Source organism: Contarinia nasturtii, unplaced genomic scaffold (assembly GCF_009176525.2).
Source record: "Contarinia nasturtii isolate CC-2019 unplaced genomic scaffold, AAFC_CNas_1.1 Cnas_scaffold_285, whole genome shotgun sequence".
Classification (NCBI taxonomy): domain Eukaryota; kingdom Metazoa; phylum Arthropoda; class Insecta; order Diptera; family Cecidomyiidae; genus Contarinia; species Contarinia nasturtii.
The window spans coordinates 278,995-294,229 of NW_022197640.1; the positions used below are offsets into that span (position 1 = coordinate 278,995).

Genomic DNA, 15,235 nt, shown 5'->3' on the forward strand with positions numbered 1-15,235 from the left:
GAGAGAGAGAGAGAGAGAGAGAGAGAGAGAGAGAGAGAGAGAGAGAGCGTAAGATAGATGCAGTGAGATATGAAAGTCAAATAGAAAAAAAATGAATTGATGTGGTTTCCATCACGACATGCGATAACAATGCGATTGATAGATGGAACGTGATTTTGAATGTTGTTGGCTGTTTGGTTTTGGCACTTTCCGGTTCAAATAACACAAACATACACATTTATATGAACACAATATATAGGTATAAATGTATCGTTTCGCACATGTTGACCACAACGGAAATATGACCTGATTTTTTATGTTGTACGATTCTATAAATTGGCTTCGTCTAAGCTGTTTCTATTGCTAAAGAATTGTTTCTATTGCTTTCTCTCTTTCTTGTGCTGGTTTTCTTCTTCTCATTTACTCTTACTGTCGGCTTTCCTTGACGAAAGGATCATTTTTCAATTCGAAACATTCCGCAATCACAGTGCCAATTGTTGCTTGCTAAGTGAAAAAAAAGTATCCAAATTCGATGTGCATTGAAGGAATTTTCAAATTTTGGCGTTCGAGTTACGGCCAAAGGTTATTTTTATTGCTCGGCCATGACTAGAAAAATGCCCCCATCATTGAATGTGCTGACTTACAAAATAGAAGAAAAGTGACCGCCAAACACATATGACACTCATGACACACTGTATCATTTGCAAACGACAAGATTCGAACTTGTTTCTTTTTTGCAATGGGCGTCGGTTTTTTTCTATTGCGTTCATCGATTGTTGAATATATCTTTCAATCTGTTCGACTGAGAAACTAGCATTTGCCGCATCGCAAGTCTGAGTTATCAGTTTGTTTCATTTCTTTTTTTCATTGGTTATTTTGCAAAGTCTATCCAATAAATGCATACGTTTTCTATCCTCATGAATATGAACGTGGAGCTGCTTTCTACCATCTTCAAATGCATACGAAATCATCATTTCTTCTGCTTCTTCGATTTCGTTCCGACTTCCGTTCACCATTTCCATGAAACATGCATTTTTTTGTGTTGTTCATCGGTCGACGGTGCATATGTGTGATTTTTATTTTCCTTTGCCGGTATCGTTCATTATGGTCTCGGATGCATAGTGTCTGACGTTTTTTCTCTCAGCTATTCAACATTGCTCACTCATGGCTATTGCTTCTCAACAAAATAAAAAACGTTTTCGGTTTATTTTTGGTTGGGACAAATTGTTTGTTTATGTTTCACAAATGTAAATTTTTAACTAAACCCAAGCAAAAATGAATGTGCCACAAGTTTGAACTTCGAAGTGAATTGAGCGCATTTTAAGCTCCTGTTCGATAGGAAAGTGTTATAATAAACTTTTCCATCCAAAAGCGGGCACACAATGTACAAAGAATCAGAAATGTATCTGAAAAAAATGTAAAGCATATTCGGCAAAAGACTCCTGACAAAAACGTTCATGTTTGTTGAAAAGGCAACGGATGTCAAGTGAATGGAATAAATGATATTGGCGTTTGGTAAATTGAACGAGATATTCGATATGCGTGTTGGATGCAATTTCACTTGACGCATTTGTGTGCATTTTTTCGGCTTTTAATTTATAAATTCTCTATGCATTCAATAACAATTTATTTGTTTTGTATTTTTACAGGAAATTGCTGCGTTATTAATCAGTTTCGATAAGCATTCCGAATGGCAATCAAAAGAAGTGCGAACAAGGTGAGTTTTCTTTTTAAATAACAACTATTAAAGATTAATGATTCTCAATCAGAATTTTAATGGCATCACATCGTTTTAAATGATCTAAAAATGTGAATTTATGATTTGAAATTAAACCAGCACTTTGTTCTGTGGACAAATAAGTTAAACGAATTTTCTGATTATAAAAGATGTGCTTACGAATGTTTTGGGACGAGTGCAAATTATTTGTTTAGCTGCTCGAAATGAGACCTGAAAACGAATGACTTGTCATTATTTTCGAAACGATGCACGAAATACAGGAAAAATATTTAAAGAAAAAAACATGGTCGCTGAATCGTTATTACAATCGCATCGATTGAATGAATTCACAAACAACGGCCTAAACTACACAAAAACACAGCCGGTACTAAGCAAAGAAAACAAAAAATGAAAACACAATATAAAAAAAAATTGCGCTCAACCAAATTCGATACAGTGCAATGTGCGCTCACGCGCGCATGCATATTTCAAAATCGAAAAATAGTCGAAACAAATGACCTCACGTTTCGGTCATAAATTGACTAAAAAAATTATAAGATGTCACACGCGCACTCTTCATCCCTCTTCTTCTGTATCTTTCATTCGCATTAAGTCGAAACAATAAGAATGGGTCGCGCATCGAAATATCAAGAGAAAAAAGCACATACACACACACGTTAGTGGCATCGAAGCAAAACAAATGGTTGAAAACTGTTTCGGCAGCATATATAAATGTAAAATTCACCTCACAAAAGGAGTGTCGATCGGGACACTTTATTCAACTTAGTAGTTGTCTCACTCATCTACTCACTCCAGCCAATTCAAATTGCCTTCCCATTCGAGCGGTCACGACTGCTGATTTACGTACTGTTTCGTTGCAATCGATTTGGAAAATCAAAAACATCCCAACATGAAATCTAACTTACATTACAAAATTGCCTGCCGCTCGGTGAGCAAAATTAATGGATCAAATGTGCCGAATTTTGTTTATTTGGAATTATGCATTTTTGAATTTTGACACTTTTAATACTTCAAGTATGTTGGAAGTGGCCGTGAATGTCATTAAATCAACAAAAAAAGGCACAAAAATATATAGTGGTACAATTGTGCAGTTCGGTGTTTACGATTTTTTTCGTCTTCAGTTTCAAAACAAGATTACACTATCGTTTCAATTCAACTAAGTAAGTTGAACATGTGGATGATGTTGTAATCCGTTGATTTCTCATTGCCTTAAATTTTTAATGCCATAATAAAATAGCGAAGAAAAAATGACGTGATTAAAAACGAAACAAGACAAATTGTCAATTCACAGAGACTGAACTAGCAAAACTGAAGCAAAATCAACGCGCGTTCGCCCTGGTTTTGAATTCCGTCTTGCTAAGCGAAGAAAATTAGCTATAAATTTGGCATGGATTGCAATCTGTCGTCATTTTCGATTTATTCAGGTAGAAAAAGACAGCGGCGCGAATTTTACTCGATCAATCGTGACGCGCGCGCACACACAAAATTCAACGAACGACCATAAAGTTCAAAACGAAAAACTACCTACCTACGCAAATAAGGCAATCACACGTTGAATGAAAACAAAAGAATTTCCTTTTTATCGAATTTGTAAATAATTTGTTGTTTGCAATACTTTTCGGGTTCGCAGTTGCCCGTCATCATTCGCATTCATTTCGTTTTGCTGCTCTGCACTCTTTGCTCCCCATCTCTTCCGTTTTTCTACATCTCTCTCTCAGTCATTTTCAATATCACATAGCGCTTTATGACAAAATACGGTGTACGCGAGCTGAAATGCACATTCATGTTTTGAGTTATATTTGTTCCGTGCACACGACAGACAACAGCAAATAAAACGAAATTCAGTCGAAAATCAAAGGAGCAACCAAGCAGAGCGAGAGATGGTGAGCGAGAAACCGTGTGCTCGACGATATGCCATACGTTGCCTCCGAACACAATAAGATCGTAAAATGCACTCGGCTGCATAGTTTTGTGTATTTTTTATTGACATTTTTCCCATAAAGATTATGGATATAAATAAAGTTAGTGTGCGCATTTTTGAAAGAGCGCCTTTCGTCGATTACACTTTATTTTCGCTTTAAGTTGCCATTTTCTTTCTTCGTTTGGATTTTATTTCAGTCGCTCGTTTACTTTGTGCTGTCGGTAAGTTGATATTTTGTACAACTGTACGATTCTTCAATACTTCATAAATGTTTGCTTTTGACGTGTGCAACTTATATAGAATACCAGAGTGAGAGCGATAGAGGTAAACAAACCGCCGAACTCTGAACACACAACCACTTTTTTCCTCGTTGAGAAAATGTCTTTGTCTCTCATATTTCAAACAGCTTACACAATGACATGTTGTTGAACAACAATAACAACTTGTCATCTCAAATAATATTTAATTCGTATTGCTCGACAATAAATGTCAATTATATGTTCTTCTCTCCGTCGTTTGTGTGTGTGTGTGTGTTTGCGATGGTGTTGTGACGATATAAAATTTCATCGTATTCAATGTCACCGTATTACTTGTGATATGCTGTTAATCTAGCTGGTTTTGCCTTCATATATTTTCCGCGCCTGTAAAACTTGCCTTTTTTTTGTGGATGGGCGACTTAAGTTTATGTGGTATGAGCTAGCTCTGATATCAACGTTGAAAATAAAGCATATTTTATGCGATCGTAAACGAATGTGAATGGTTATGATTCCGGATTGTTGTTCGACACACGGTTTAAGAGAATGAGAGAGAAAAGCATTTCATTCGCATCTTTCGACCAGAAAATAATAAATGAATTTTCATATTCGGTCAAGTTGCTGCGTGTTGAAACCAGTTTATTAGCCAAACTAATCGAATTAAGAGGTTGAACCCCGGTATTTATTCGGGCCAGTTATGTGTGTTCCTTTCCTCTCCAATCATTTTGATTATGAATATGGTTAAGTTCATCAAGAATTGTCGGTCGTTTTTCCAACTTCAATCTATCGTGCACAAAATAAAAGAAAATGACCGATTGCTGTACTCTTTCCCTCTCTCTCGCATCCTTTATTTCACGTTTGAGTCTTTTGTTCCGAGTGATTTTCATCAGTTGCCGATTCGGTTTTATGTCACTTTGTTTCCGTTTTTGGTGTAAGTTTTCAAAACTGGCTTTTGTCGGCAAATACAATGTATGTCTCTTTCGCCGTCGATGAGAAAGCCGTAAAGATGAAAACACTTTGGATAAATGATGTGTGAAGTTGAGCCGTTGTTCAGTTGAGTTGTTTTCATTTGATGTGTTTGTGTGCAAGCGCTACGCCGTTCAGTCAGTTCCCAGCTAGATTTATTCATACTATACACTTTGAACTCTCTCTCTCTCTCTCTCTCTCTCTCTCGGGTTCTTTTCCTATACTACTCCAAATCCTGTCACTTTCAACATAACTACTCATGATTTTATGATAAATTACCGTGTTTATCATCACTTGAGCGACGAGAGAGGCCGGTGGATCGCACACATGATGTGTATATGTGTATGTGATATGATACGATTTGATTTGGCGACATTTACTTTGACTACGATGATTTAGTGGCCAAAGTTTTCCGTAATAATTCCGTCTGTCTGATGGTAATAATGATTATCGCGCCATCAACGAAATGTTTGTGTAAAAGTTGCAAGCATTCATCCTTTCTCTGTCTACTATTCATCAGCACGTGCATCAACCATTTGAATCATCAAATCGATGTAGTATACTCATGGCCTGGAAATGCCTATGTAATTTACATATAAACGAGTGAGACTCAAACATGTTCTTCTTTTTCCATCAAATATACCAGTGGCGCCACCAATTTTACATATAAGCGCATACAAAATTTTCAATATGGCTGCGCCCATGAGAGAGAAAATTTCGTCTCATTCATTTCCGCCCCATGAGTAACTACATATATGCTCATCTTCTTGGCGTTGGCCCATTGAAGTGGTAATAATCGAATTGAAGCAATCAGCAGTATAGGCATTTCGTTTGATTCACACAGGAAAATTGTTAAAAATCGCATCATCGTTTCGATTTTAAAGTCGAAATTCAATTATTTTTTTTTTGTGATTTAAATTCCCGGAAACTTTAAAGATTTTTAAATTCAATATTCATGAAAAAAAAAATTATATCGAATTCTCTCTTTTTTACAGGCCAAAAAGTGGTTCAATGTTACTCTATTCGCGCAAAAAAGTTCGCTACCGTCGTGACGGCTACTGCTGGAAAAAGCGAAAGGATGGCAAAACAACACGAGAAGATCACATGAAATTGAAAGTTCAAGGAACAGAAGTGAGTTACAACAAACATATTTATTTTCTTTTTCCTACAACACCATTTATTATTTTATGCATTAGTATATTCTGTGAATGATTTATATGCATCGATTGATTGAGATTGGAGAAATCAAAAATAAGATGAACAAAAAAAACCACGACGCAAGGAGTATTTATTCATCCGATTCGATTCGCGATTTAGATGAAAAGCAGTGCTTTTATGTAAAAGAGAAATAGAAGCAGTGACGAAGAATCATCTAATTCGATTAGATGATCCGATGCCACAAAAACCCAAATATTTGAGCGAGCCAACAATTTTATTGTGTGTACACATACGCAAAAAAAAAAACTGAAATGAAAAAAGCAAGAAGGAACGGGCCAATACCATTCAACTCGATCGAATGCATATGATAAGAGAACCGAAGGAGACGAGCTCCATCCTCAGCATGAAATTGAGAAAGATAGAGTGCGCCAAATAAATAACGATACAAAAATACAAATGAATTCGTTAAAATCGTTAAAGATTTCATCGAAGCAGCAGCCAAAAGATTTATCGGATTGCGTGACAAAATTCAAGATTTCGTTTCGCGCAGCCAGTGAATAAATTCCCAGCTCTCTTCGCTGGATCATCTCATGTGTGTATGTGTGTGTGTGTTTCATTTCGCCGCGAGAGCGCTACGGTGCGCGTTCAACACCACCAACAAGCAAAATGAAATATGTTTGTGGCGAGACGCTTACAACACAAAGATGACATCGAGATAGAAGTTTTTTGGTTTGTTTGCCGGGTTTTGCTCTCATGCAAAGAGAAAGGAGAAGAAGAAGAAAACAATTCGCATGGAATTTTTTTTCCTTTCCGTACGCATATATGCACAAAAGCACACACACGATTTGTTACTCATAAATCAGTAACATTTCGCGTTCGGGCCGTCTTTTTATTTTCATTGCCGTCGTCTGAGGCGATAGTGTAATTCATATGTGCTTTTTTAACACTTGCCCTCTCACTTAATAATAAAAGGAAACGAATAGCAAAAACAATCGAAACGCTCATTCTTTTGCTGATGTCACGTGAAGTGGTGCGCCCCGATTAATCGAATTGTGTTTGAAATATGCTAAAACCAAAATCAAATCTTTTCTTTCCTCTCCCATATCGATATTGTTGTTTTTCTTCTGCTTTTGGCGAAGTAGCAATGAGAAAAACTATGAGAAAATTTCATCTTTCAATCTCTTCATTTTATGGAGAAAAATTACATTAAGATTCGATGTGTGTTATTATCTCTCCAAGTATTTCTTTGTTCGTATGCATGATATGTATTTTGCGTGGTTTAAAAAATATGCAATCGATTATGTGTGGCATGGGCAAAGCATCGGGAGAGAGAGATAGAGAAATGAAAACCTAGGGGCTTTTATCTTCAAATGTATACGATTTATACTGTAAATAGTGAACTATATTGCAAAATCATCTGTAATACGCGTAAATAAATGTGCATAACTGCATATATTTGGTGTATATTTCGTGTATATTTCGTGTATATTTCGTCTATGGCATGTTTTTTCATTCTCTTTTGTGCGGATCTTCTTCGATTCTGTGTAGCTATACTGTGTGTGTGTGTGTGTGTACACTGCAGTTTAAAATACACCTTATTCACTGGTATAGGCGAGAAATTTTAATCGCATATATGATGAATAGGACGTGAATATTGTGTATAAATTTGTATGAACGAATGATGAAAGCCCCTAGATGAAAACAAACTGATTCGTTGGCGGCACCGCAGATTCCCTTTTTTTTCTTACAAACATTTCCATTTAAATTCAAAAGAAAACATATTCGTTCGGTACATATTTTTATCTTAAATAAATTCACATCTCCAAATCGTTGTTTGCTTTCGACTCAAGTTGAATGCCATAAGTAATGCGATAAAAAAACCGAATAGAAATCTTTTGTATCTTCATGGATTTTTTTTTGTTGTTTTCGTTAATAATCTATCGTCATTTTCCGGCTCACAGGAGAGTTAAAATGTCTACAAATTCGCTGATTTGTTTGCACAATGTCAACCGTTGTTGAAAGCATTCGTATACATTTTAATCGATGATTGCCTGCTTTTAATTAAATGTTTCACCATTTTAAATGCGTTTGTTGAATTTGATGGATAAATCGCATTTAGGATGTGTCGGTCGGTCGATGGTGCGTGGAATCAAAGCGACAATTCAAAATGATGTGCGATGCCGTCACTTGCCTATGTGTGGATGTTGAGCAGTCGATTCAAAAGAAGAAGAAGAAAAAAAGTGACGACTAACGCGAATCTTTTATTCTTGGATTAAATCTTGATCTTTAAAAATTGGTCGACATTCATTTCTGCCAAAAAATGTTTGCTCGACAACAGATTGGTGTGTGTGTGTGTGTGTTTTTATTCGTTCATAGACAGAATCGCATATTGCATGCTCCCCCATCTCCTCGTACCACCGCTCAAATCTCTCGTACACTCAAAACGTATTGTTTGGTGTATCATGGGGGAGATTTTTGTGAGATATTCTCACTATTACGGCGCGTTATTTCTCATTCGAAATCTTCCTTTCGTATTGAATTTTTCGGCGCGATGTGAGTGTGTGAATTACTCGATTCTTCTTTCTTTCTCGTGAATTCTCCATAGGGCGGGAGGAAATCGTTTTTAGTTTGTTTGGTACAAGATAAACGTCGCTCGTTTAATAAATTGCATACTCAAGTTATTGAAATTTTTCGTGTTGTGAACTTTTATTCGGTCGACGGAAAAACGATTGGCTGCAACAGAGATAATGAAGTCTTTGTAAAACTATATGAGCATCGATTCAAGTAGTTTGACAGCTTTCGATTGATTTGATAACGTGTTTCACACGACAATGAAATAGAGTTTAGCTTTGCTGAACGATAGGTTTTTGCAATCGGTTAAATTGAAATCCATGAAGCGCATGTGACCAGTGACCGGTTCGCGCATATTTCTATGCCTGATAGCTATGCTAAGCATAGCGGAGACGCAAGCCGTAACGCACCCGTCGCCATTCGATTCGAGCTATATTGTATGCGCACGGTCGTCTGCATAAACGAACATGTGCATTGTTCATATAGAGTGAACGGCGATGCGTCGGTTGCGTTTGCGGCTATGCTTGGCATATCTATGCTACCTAGCGTATTTAGGCAAACATAGAAATATGCGCGAACCGGTCACTGCATGTGACTTGCATAAAATGAACGACTACATTTCTGTGTGAGAACAAAAAAAAAACCTACCTTGACGAAAGAACTTAACACCTGATTGTCGATGTGTGATTTAACTCAGCGTATAATCGAGTCAATCTATTAATTTGGCGTGAACATTTCACGAAGTAGGAGAGAGAGTTGAAAGACTTCGGTATAAGAAATGGGGGTTACAGTGGTAAAAAAACCATTCAACACTCTCCGGAACTCACTATTTGCTTTTCGCGTCTCCGTTTCACTGGCAATTACCAATTTATCGATATTTACAATCACTTTATCACTTACAAGGTTGTTTGTTACTGTTTGCCCATTCCGTTTTTTCCTACAATTTTCCGCTTTTCATTTTATGTTCCTCTCTCATTCTCTGGTTCTTTCTCTCATTTTTTTTCTTCCTCTGTGCATTTCGATGGCACTTTTTCTGTTGAGAGCGCGCGTATTGTTGATTTACAACCATTACTCGCCCATTGGATTCATGGTTGTTTTCGAGCGCGAGCGCGTGTTATTTCTCATCGTCTTCGGCCACCCCAAATACTCGCTAAATGGGCAAAAATAAAGACAGAAATTTGTAGTCGGGTTAAAACAACAGCGAGAAGAGCAGTAACAACATATCGAAAATGCCTTACGAACAAACTGAATTGTTTGGCAGCTTGACTATTTCGCTGTATGCCAAACTGACAATGGCAACTACTTGTATTGTTGTTGCTAGCTTTAGTTCATATATTTTGTTATTTCATCTTTTTTGATTCGTAGCAACTTTTCTTTTTCTCTCTAAATTCTCCCTTCTCTGGCTATTTTCATGCCACTACTTTCTTGTCATGCTTGCCATGCTTTGTAATGTCACACAGTTCGAGAGCTTTTTTTGTGTTCGCATTTGATATTGAGAAGAAATACGCGTGCGGCTCATACTTATATGGTTGAGTTTTTATCGGGAAACAACACACCAAGTGCCGTTTCATTTCTTTCTCTCGAACGCGCAAACATAACATATACATATTTGATTTTTATGAATGGAACTTATTCGTTCGCGCTCTTTTTTTTCCTGCAAATTTTTGCTTGCACTTTTTCTGAAAACGTCGTCAATATATTGTTGCTGCTTGTTTGTTGCCCGATATAGTGTGTGTCTGTAGTTGTTTTTGCCTTTACCATTTTCTCAGTTCACATTCATTTTTATGGGTTTTTATTCATTTTTCGGGTTTATGTTTTTCCATATTTAGTTTTTTTTTCGCTTCTTTTCGGTTGCTCCAGCAGCAGCGGCGGGTGGCATACGATAAAGTGTAACCGAATTTCGCGTCAACGATTTTCATTTACTTGCTGTTCGTCGTTTTCCCCCGTAATTTGTTATTTGAGTTGTTTTCGCGCTCGATGCTCTTTCAACCCGATTTCAGTTTTTTTTTACAATTTCAAAAAAGTACACATACACTCGTACATGCATTGAATGTTTGAGCCAACACACGCAAAATTCGCAAAAAAACAACGAAAATCTAAGCGTGAAGATTTATATGCGCTGGCTTTTCTTCCTTGACTTTAACTCGCTCTCGCTCTCTACACTTTCATACTTATTTTCTTTTTATCATTTTTCCATTTCTTGTTTTCATTTCTTGTTTTCATCTTCTTTTTTTCGTCTCTCTAATTCGATTCTATGGTGGTGCTCGTTCTCGCTTTTCATTTGGCCAGCACCAGTTGGTAGTGCGTTTTTTTCGTTGCCTAGATTGTTGACGATATTCATCAAAGTGAAGTGAGTGAGCGTTTATTTGTGCTCAATTCACATCGTATGGCTCTTTTTTGTGCGTTTTTTTTTGCGTGAACACTTGACTTTGTTGGCTTCTGTTCAGGTTGTTCGCTTTGTTTTATGTAACGTAATGAAGGCGAATCCAGTGGTACAAGCACCACCACCAGCAGCGTCGCCATCACCGTCAACAGGACAACGCTCATATGGATGTGAACAAATGAATGAAAATGAAATTGAATGGAAGACAAACAGACAGTTCACCAGGCCAAAAGCTTGCCGAAATAAAACATCGACACATTTCAAAGCGAACGGGGAAATTTGCAAAAAAAAAGAAACACCAACGAAAACGAGAAATGAATTGTAGTCTGTGGCGATACAATTTGGTTAGATTTATTTTTTATTTATGAGACATTCAACTGGATGGAGCCTTCTTGTTGTGATTTCCATTTGTTTGGTGTATCATTTTGCCGATTTTGTGTGTGTATGCATGAAGCGTGTAAACGCGTGTGCGTTCAAAAAAAAAACTCAATTATTCTCACACGAAGTGAAAAATAAATGGTGCGTGGCTTCGTTTTGCGTTATATGGGCTTTTCAATCATTACAATACAATTTGTAGATCTTTTTTTGTTTTCTCTCACTTTCTCGGTCGCTTTTTCATTTTGCTCTATATAAAACATTTTTTTTTCGCTCCACTTTAATTCCACTCGATTTTTCTCAGCAATTCAGAATGTGTTCCTCCAGTTAAAATGTTCATCATAGTCATGTTGAACTAAGAGAAAATGAACGAAAAAATAAAGAATCCGTGCGAAGATCAATCGAAAAATGGCGCAAAGGTACAAAATGCCTTTAATAAATGGCAAATAGGCTTACAAAGTGGTTTTCATCATGATTTAGTCTAATTGCCAATGTCGTATGGGAAATAGTTGGTTATTTATCATGTGGTTGGTTAAGCTTCACTGGAATTTGTCATTTTTTTTGGTTTTCATTCAGATTCTTGCGCTCCCACACTGATGGAAGAAAATTGGCAAAAGAATTGAAAAGACGGAAGAAATTGAAAGGCGTTGTTCTCCTAATGCTCCAATTTCCCCAAAATGCTTTAAATATATCATTTGGTGCTATTTGCGAGTGCGTTTTTTCTCTTCCATAATTTTCTCTATATTTATCTTTTTTTATAGTGTATCTACGGCTGCTATGTGCACTCGGCCATTCTTCCAACCTTTCATCGCAGGTGCTACTGGTTGTTACAGGTATTATTGCCAACACAAATTATTTTCAAGCGTTTCTATTTATCATGGGCATAATTTACAAATTCACTGTGTCATTAATTTGCTCTTGGCTTTTTTCTGGGTCGCTTAATGAAATGGTCATCATTAGAATCCTGATATTGTTTTGGTGCATTATTTGAATGTACCGTATCCGGATGATAATAAAATGGCTGTTATAACCCCAAGTTTGGCATTGTGGGGCGATAAAAAGGAGTGGACAAAAGAGGAATTGGTTTGTCAATTGAAACCAATGTGTAAGTGATTCATTTTCATTGTGGCCGACATTTGAATACGAATATATTTGACGCATTTTTTTTTTTCCTAAAATAGTTTTTAGCGAAGATGAACCGGATGCAACGAACGAAATTGAAATTACCGTAAGTAACCGTATTCAATTCCAGTTTATACTCGAGCATTTCAATTTTTGTATGAGGAAAATTGAAAACGCTACTTTAAATAAGAGGAAACTTAAAAAATTAAATAAAAAAAAGAATCTTCGCAAAAGCAGTGAATTTTCAAGGTTTTATTTAATTTCGATGGATTTGAATGATGAATGTAATCTCTTCCATCTAATCAATACAGACGGCTGAAACGGTTGAGGCAATTGTTGCTCAATTGATGGAAAAACAACGTGCTGCACGACAAGCCGCACTCGTTAAACAATTAGAATGTGGTTGCCCAGATTCGACATGTGCCGATGGTAAATCTTGTTCACATCCAATGCGACGTTTGAGCTCTACTAAAGCAACCGCAAGTGATAAACAACGTCAAATTGAAAATAATAATAATCATGTATCGAGCACTACACCAAATGTTTTGATTGGAACAAGAGTAAGCTATTCCATTTTTTAATTTGCGAAATTGATTTTCTTTAAATGTTAAAAAAAAGAAGAAATAAATAACCATTCTCTAAACAAAAATTGTGCAGCTCTACTCACGATGGGTTGATCGTCGTGGACGCGATCAGTTAACTGAAATCACAAATCCAAATAATTCGACAACAATGCATCAGCTCACCAATAATGGTAAATCATTTAAACAAAAACAATCTGTATTACAGTGTTAAAAACTGTGTTTATTTCGTGTTTTTTGTTGTGCATAGGCAATTGTAATTCAGCAATCAAAGATATCGAATCGAATAGTTCGATTCATTTTCAAGTCATTCCACCAACTGATACATCGTCTTCGATCAATTCTTCAGCTGGTCCATCGGTAAATAATCTATCGAATAATGGTCGTCTATTGAGTAGCAGTAATTCGGCATTAACATTAACATCAACACTAACCCCATCGTCGGCCGTATCATCGCAAACATCGTCCACATCGACAACAGCTGCATCGACTGCATTGGGCAAAAGTGTGACCACTTTGAATTTTAATCAAACGGCCGATAATCAAATTGTCGCGACCACAAATAACACCAACACAAATGGCACCAACAATCCCAATCACAATAATCAAATGGACAATGGACAACAGACAAACAATTTACACCATCAACAGAGTATCGTGAATCATGGAAGAACGACAACAACCGCAGCTAATCATTTGGTTAATGCGCCAATCGTTACATCGACACCTCCTTTAGTATTGAGTTTGTCACAGGTATCGATCGAAACGGTTTTTGTCATAATCATTTAATCATTGTTTATTTAATTATGTTTAAAAATGATTATTATTTGGTATTATAGTGTTTGTAATAAAGGTGATTATTTCTCAATTAAAAAATGAATCGAATGTTTTGGTGTTTGCAGATTCAAAGTACTTCGGGCAGTTTGTTCATATTGAATGGTCAACAGCAGCAGTTTATGTGTCAATCATCAAGCCAATATGCACAGCATGAACAACAACAGCAACATCATTTACAAGGCAAAGTCAATAAAGATGATTTAGATGGTTTTCGTCAAGAGAATATGGTGACACTTTGTCCAAAACTTGAGGCAATGGACTCATCACAAACGCAATTTACTTCCAAAATTCATGCAAATAATACATATTTGAATATAAGCTATGAGCCACAATCGAATCCATCGAACATTCTAAAAGATAATTCGGCGGACGATTTGCCGCAAAATGATTCAATGGCATTCTTTAACGAAACACTTGAACTATCACAAGAAGATATTCAGAAAACATTAAGTGCCAATATGCCGATGAATGCAAATGGTAATGCTGCACGAACAGCAACAACTCTAAACGATACAACGATCCGTGAGACAACATTGCGTGCAACAGATTTCATTGATGATTGTTGTGATGAGGGCAACATCGATGTGGTACCGTCATCGGTCCATGACGATGATGTATTTGTGAATCTTGATGCATTCGATATGTTTGTTGAATTTCCCGAATTAGATTTGGATGCCAAAGCATCGTTAAGCTGTGCAACCGATAGCAATATCATCGACATGGTTAGCGATGATGTTAATGATCCAATTCATCGAATGCGACACAATTTGGAAAATGAATCGAACTCAAGACTATTGTCGGACGATGTAGATAATCATAGTGTTATTAACGATTCAAATCGACAATCGTCACAATTTACATCCGTCACCGATTCGGACACACGCGCTGATCTCTTTAATATATCCGATTTTAGTCCAGAATGGGCATATCCAGAAGGTGGCATTAAAGTGCTGGTTACTGGACCATGGAATCAAAATTCCAATTATACGGTGCTTTTTGATTCGTTTCCAGTACCAACGACCATCGTACAAAGTGGCGTACTACGTTGCTATTGTCCAGCACATGAAGTGGGCTTGGTCACATTGCAAGTGGCATGCGATGGTTATGTCATATCGAATTCATGCATTTTCGAATACAAATCACCGATGAATGCCGAAAATGGTGCCGCCTGTGATGGCACTACAAATGTATCAAGCAACGGTGATAGTTTATATAAATTTACGCTGTTTAATCGCTTGGAATCGATTGAAGAACGCATGCAAATTAAAATGGAACCATCCGATTCGGTAAGGATTGAAACGTTTTTATTGACGACCCAATTTTTATTTCACCGTTGTTTTTTTCTTTTTT

The 15,235-nt window shown here is 36.7% G+C and overlaps 1 protein-coding gene across 7 annotated transcripts in view; it reads left to right on the plus strand.

Annotated features, from left to right (window-relative positions):
• Nucleotides 1-15,235, plus strand: part of LOC116337509 (calmodulin-binding transcription activator 1) — a 198,883-nt gene that overhangs the window by 175,200 nt on the left and 8,448 nt on the right. For all 7 annotated transcript variants that reach the window (XM_031762121.1, XM_031762126.1, XM_031762127.1 and 4 more), the window contains 9 exons: nt 1,629-1,696; nt 5,854-5,989; nt 12,107-12,178; nt 12,306-12,450; nt 12,527-12,573; nt 12,779-13,027; nt 13,125-13,221; nt 13,299-13,801; nt 13,951-15,171. In XM_031762121.1, coding sequence (XP_031617981.1) covers nt 1,629-1,696; nt 5,854-5,989; nt 12,107-12,178; nt 12,306-12,450; nt 12,527-12,573; nt 12,779-13,027; nt 13,125-13,221; nt 13,299-13,801; nt 13,951-15,171 — 2,538 coding nt within the window. The remainder of the gene's footprint in view (nt 1-1,628; nt 1,697-5,853; nt 5,990-12,106; nt 12,179-12,305; nt 12,451-12,526; nt 12,574-12,778; nt 13,028-13,124; nt 13,222-13,298; nt 13,802-13,950; nt 15,172-15,235) is intronic.